Below are 5798 nucleotides of genomic sequence, written 5' to 3' on the forward strand. Positions count from 1 at the left end.
ATGATGCTTAGGTTGTGGTGGTGGAAAATTCGATGAAGAGACAGTGTTGTGATGTTGGTTTGTCGAAGTTGAAGGACCGAAAAAAGAAGGGATGGTAAAGACATTGATGTCATTAAAGATGGATATGAAATAGAAGTTGAGAAGGATGAGAGACAGGATGGTGGCTGGTGGGACCCATATTAAATTTCTCAAATGTGGTTTCAGACTTAGGATTAGAATATATAGATATGTGGGGTCTTAATTTTTTTAAATATATAAATAAATAAATTAATTAAAAAAAATAAATTAATAAGGAAACAATAGTCTTTTTAGGTATGACAAAGATCAAACGCGCGACAAAAATAAACGGTAAATAAGTTAGGGACCAAACACACAAATTACTCTAAACCATAGAGACCATTCGTGTAATTTACTCTTACCTTTTTGTTTTGTTTATATTTGGGTAATTTCTTTTTTTATACACTTCTTGGTAACAAACTTGTTGAAAATGTTCACATATGAATATTACGACCGGATGTAACCTGCTAAAGCCGGTCATAATTGTCATATGTGAACTCTTTCAAAAAATTGGTTATTTATGTGTACAAAAAAAAATAGTTACCTAGATGTAAACAAACTGAAAAGTTAATTACCTTAATAAGTCAATTTCCCTTGTTTTATTTATATATACAAAGAGCACTTAACATAACACAATTTAATTATATTGAGTTCACACGGATAGGCTAGATTTACAATGCACACGATTCAATACATACTTCATAACATCTGGAGTGTTTATAATTTATAAAAAAACCAAAAAATGAAATGCAACATTGAGCTTAAAGCTTGCTACATTATCAACATGCCAAAACTTCAAAAGTTGTAGAAATCTTGATGATCACCTTCAAAAGTTTCCACTTCCCCATCAAAGGCAAACATTATTTTCACCATTTCTTACCATATATATACAAACTGCATAAACAAAGAGAAAAAACATTATATTTAACTAAATAATCATTTATAAAAAATAAAATAAATAAAATAAAATAAAAAACTACTGAATTCAAACTTATTAGCTACTAACGTGGCCCACAAGAAAATTCAGACTTGGATCCTCACATATCAATTATTTTAGAGACAATTACAAAATTGGTCCTTGTGCTTAGCTAACTTTTTGGTATTAGTTCAAAAAATAATATTTTTTTGCAATTTTGGTCCTCATTTCATGGTTTCATTACACATTTGGTCATGGGTTGTCAACTTTCACAACCCAGACGTTCAATTTGTGAAGGACCATTTTACCCTCACTTGTACTTTTAAACACTTTGTCTTGGTTAGGTTTGCAAAAAAGACCATTTTGCCCTCACTTCTAAGTTCTAACTATAAACACGTGTCTTGGTTAAGATTTGCAAAAAAGACCATTTTACCCTCACCTCTAACTATAAACACTTTTTCTTGGTTACGTTGAAAAAAAAGACCATTTTGCCCTCACCCATGTGTTTGACCTTTTCTCGAAACAAAAAGACAACATACCGATTCAATTTCAACCTCAGACAGCATAAAGCCGAACAACTTGATCAATCTTGGCACGACAAACGGGGCAACCCCAATTCTTCCCTTTGACTTCGGTCAAACATGACATACATCCAGCCATATGACCACATGGGATACACGCCCCTTCAACCGGTGCATCCAAACATATAACACATGTTGAAGAATCATTATTATTCTCTTTCCCCTTCTCACTAGGGGCAGAAACGGAATCAATAGACGGGTAGTGAACCGGACCATCATCATCCACCATGTCTGAAAGCGGTGGTGCTGATGGGACCATGGGTGGTGCAGTAGGGACAATTTGGGAATATGTGTTGTATTCTGTATGGGGATGATAACTAGTGGAAGTTGTTGCTTCATCATTGTTTTCCCATTTGTTTTTTTTGTTGGTTGGAGTAGAGGTGGGGTAGGTGGTAGGAGCCGTGGGTGTGGGTGTGGGTGGCACCACTGAACCGGATTGGAGGGTGGTGGTGGTGGTGGTGGTGGTCATAGCCAGTGGTGACTCGGTGTCCATTTGGGTTGCCTGAGGTGGTCCAATAGCTGATTGTTGGTTGTTGAATGGAAATGAAGGATGCATAACCTGAAATGAGAAAAAAACAAATTTGCTGATGTAAGCATTATGTATATACAGATATATGTATATGTATGTATTATACCTGAGGGATTCCTTTGCATGCATTGCAAAATCGTTGCAAGTTTTGCTTTTCGTTTTCATTAACGGGTGCAAGTTTGATGCGTGACTCTGTAATTAAAAAATTAATTCAAGTTTAGTCAACTCGATACTTTTACAATAAAGTTGTGTTTGTTACATGGGAGAGGATTGGACAAGCTTTCTACAGCTATTTTTGATGACAACGAGGAGGGCATTTTGGTCTTTTAACCAAAAGAAAGACAAAATTGTTGTTCTTGTCTCATTGACATCGGTCCCAATGCACATTTTAAATGAGACAAAAAATTGTAGCTTTTGTCTCATTGATGTGGGACTCAGTCATATTCTGTCATGTCATGTCATGTCATATCGTGCATCAAATAGGAGCTAAAGCTATGTAGGATTGTAGGCCTGTATTTATACTATTCTTTTTTTTTTTTTTTTTTTTTTTTGCAGATAATATGCATACGTAATCACCCAAAATGATCATTAACATCTAATAAAGACAAAAAAAATGGTAAGCAAAAAGCATATCTCAAGTCCCCAAGACATTTTCCTAGACAACAACAAATCGTTTTCCTACGTAAGTAATGATTTGGGGCTCCATTTAAAAATCTAATTGGAATTTCTAACTAAAATAAAGTTTTTGTTTATGTGTGTGGAAAGTCCAATCTAACTTAAACTCGATAAACTTACGCCTAACTTGGGAGTGTAAAATACATCGCTTCCTTCTCCAGCGTCTTGGGACTATATGAATATAGAAGAGAAATAAATAGTGTACAATAAAATACCAATTCTATATTTCTACAAGTAATTTTTATCCAAAAGTGTCAAGAATTTACTGTTGGAGCTAGTAAGAACAACTGTAGGATCAGGTTGGTTAAAATTTGGTTCATCCATGTTAGCCTTCCATAGTGGAATAAGTGCGCGAGGTTTCGCATCCTGTTTAAAACAAAACAAATAAAAAAACATTAGTGTAGAATAAAATATTAATATTTGATTATTTTTCGAGCTTTTTCAAGTTGTCAGTAGCGTTTTATTAAAATGGTACTCAGACTAGCGTTTCAATGAGCTTATTGAGAGCTTTTTCGTAATTCTTCCGAATATACCCTTTTATTAGTTATACAAAAACCAATCTTTGACAAGCCTGTTTATGTCATTTTACATACTTAGCTTATCAGCTAGTTTTACCAAACATGAGTGTAGAATAAAATATTAATATCTAGCTTATGTGTCGATTTTTTTAGGGTGTTAGTAGCCTTTAAGATGGATTTTATAAAAAGCTACTCAGACTGGCGTTTCAAAGAGCTTATTGAGCTTTTTTGTAATTCTTCCAAATATACCCTTTGTTAATTAACAAGAAAAAAGAATCTTCGACTTGCCCTTTTATGTCATTTTACGTATTTAGCTTATCAGGTAGTTTTACCAAATATCGTTTTTTATTAACTAGCTTAGCAGTTTAGCTTTTCAGCTATCAGCTAGTCTGCCAAACATAGCCTACTTAATTCTAGTACAAATATATGATGGAAAAGACAACATACCTGTAAACTAGAATATATAGCAAGTTCTAACTTGAAAGGTTTTGTAAGTTTACGAGCTCCACATGGTAGTATAACTACCCATCTGTAAGGAGAACCATGGAATTACATATTATAAGTATTTATATAATGATTAGATTGTCTTATATATATTAAAAAAATGTAATGTTACAAATTACAATAGTGCAAGAGAAAATGAAAAGCTTACACTTTTCTTGAAAGTAGTTGAGGAGCAAGTAGTTCAAGGAAGCCTGGCCCATAAAGCTCATGCAGCCAACCAGAGAATAAGCAGATGTGATTCTAAAAGAATTGCATTAAAAAACGAACATAATATCATTAATCTATTAAATATGAGAGATTAAGAAAGTCAAGAGGAAATTAAAATGAGTATTTAGTTATTTACCTCGATTGCACGAACAACATTGCTATATCCTTTGACTCTTGCAACATCAAGTGCAGTTTGACAGTCATCATTCATCACCAAGGCATTAGCTGAAAAATTGAAATGATTAATATCATGTAAGCAATGCTATGTAACAGAATGATAAGGGCATTCTCGTCTTTTGGGAAATCGAGAACGAGTAGTTCCAAATTTTTGGGCTGGACAAAAAGTTGCAACTTTTGTCCCATTCCATGTTCTTTCAAGGGTAAAAGGCGGGGCCTAACAAAAGTAAACAAATGTTATTGTTAAGATATCAATGTTGTCATTGAAAAAGAAGCACATACCACCATGTGAAAGGAGTAGCTTAACCATCTGTTCTAGGCCTCTTTTTGCAGCATGATGGAGAGGAGTTCCAGCATGACGACCTGAAAAAAAAAAAGTTGTTTTTTGAAGTGAGATAAGAGAATCTTCCAGAAGATAACAGATTATGTATGCATGTATCATATAGATTCATAAGCACATGAACAATCATATACAGACTCTAAAGGGTACAAATCAGCTCACCTGGACGATAGCCATTTACATTGGCACCCAATTCGATCAAGGTTTTTGCTACATCATATAGCTGTGGATTCATGGAAGCTAATATCAGAGGAGTCTTTCCTTCTTTATCCATCCACTGCATCAGAAACAACAGATCGAGAATAGTTAATCGCATAATTTCATCACTAATTATTGCTACACCAACAATCACCTACTTCGGAAATCAAAATTTTACTTTTTTGTTTCCTAAATTAAAACTCCGAAGCGGCGTACCATAAAGAGAATACAACTTAAATACTCAATTCGCCAAAAACGCATATTAATGTCGATTAAAAAGTGCTAGATCTGATTCTTGTAACAGAAGTATGCTTCAATTCTATAAAGGATTAAAGGGTGCAGGGGGGAAGAAGACAACTTAAATTGAGACAAATGACCTTCAAATTGAACTCGGAAACTGTTCAATTCAAACCAGAAACCACGAATTTTAAATGATGAATCAAATTTTGGGCATACCTCAAGGCCAGCACCTTCGTTGCGAAGCGATTTAATGCCTTCAGTGTTGCCATAACCGACTTGTTGATACAATAGCTCGTCCTTAGATTGCTGTAAACCCATTTGATAAGAAATTTTATAAAATAATTAGGGTTTTGTGCGCTTTAATCAATACCGATCCACCGACGAGAGATTCAGTTGTTGAAAAATTCGGAGGAAAATTCACTCCTGACGAAGAATATTGGTGGCAAATTAATATCAATGCGTTATCTTCCTCACGAAGAGTCAATTGCTCAACCGCGTAACGGATAACGAGTGATCAAATAATAATAACTAACGTTATACCCTACATCGGTACGTAGCAATCCAAAACTTCATACATAAAAAAAGGAATCTTCATAAAAACTCAACAATTTTCTACCAAATTGATAAAAAAAAAATAAAAAAAAAATCACGTTTTTTTCTTTTTAAAGAGAAAGGCTTTTTTTAATATAAAAAAAAAGGAAACCAAGTAAAATATTCAAGAAGGGATTTGTTATTTAACCTTTTATGCCTTTATGTCGGAGTAAAATGTAAATTTGGTCGTTATGGTTGTTCGTTATGGTTTGTTCGTTATGGTTCGTCAAAAAAATGTGGTTGAGGTTCAAAAAGTTTTTGATTT

The 5798-nt window shown here is 33.9% G+C and overlaps 1 protein-coding gene across 2 annotated transcripts; it reads right to left on the minus strand.

Moving 5' to 3' along the window:
* Positions 1-679: 679 nt before the first annotated feature.
* On the minus strand, positions 680-5487 carry LOC145167545 (putative E3 ubiquitin-protein ligase XBAT35). 2 transcript variants are annotated; one of them, XM_079086767.1, is made up of 11 exons: positions 5159-5487; positions 4667-4781; positions 4447-4527; positions 4124-4212; positions 3929-4020; positions 3724-3805; positions 3025-3124; positions 2879-2929; positions 2190-2275; positions 1513-2113; positions 680-951 (listed from the first exon to the last, which is right to left on the minus strand). In XM_079086767.1, the coding sequence occupies exons 1-10, from the start codon at positions 5258-5260 to the stop codon at positions 1529-1531; spliced, it is 1383 nt and encodes a 460-aa protein (XP_078942893.1). In that variant the 5' UTR covers positions 5261-5487; the 3' UTR covers positions 680-951; positions 1513-1528. The 2 variants fall into 2 exon arrangements, with proteins under 2 accessions (XP_078942893.1, XP_078942894.1); XM_079086768.1 differs by lacking the exon at positions 2879-2929.
* Positions 5488-5798: the final 311 nt, after the last annotated feature.

The sequence above is a fragment of the Lactuca virosa genome, chromosome 3, assembly GCF_052849685.1.
Source record: "Lactuca virosa cultivar CGN04683 chromosome 3, Lactuca_virosa_CGN04683_v6, whole genome shotgun sequence".
NCBI lineage: Eukaryota > Viridiplantae > Streptophyta > Magnoliopsida > Asterales > Asteraceae > Lactuca > Lactuca virosa.

Excerpts from the sequence above, each read along its gene's own strand:
- LOC145167545 (XM_079086767.1), bottom strand. The coding sequence starts at position 5,260 with ATGGGTTTACAGCAATCTAAGGACGAGCTATTGTATCAACAAGTCGGT. Across the intron at positions 4,528-4,666 it reads TGTAAATGGCTATCGTCCAG|GTCGTCATGCTGGAACTCCT; the intron begins GTGAGCTGATTT and ends TTTTTTTTTCAG. Across the intron at positions 4,213-4,446 it reads GCTACTCCTTTCACATGGTG|CTAATGCCTTGGTGATGAAT; the intron begins GTATGTGCTTCT and ends TCAATTTTTCAG.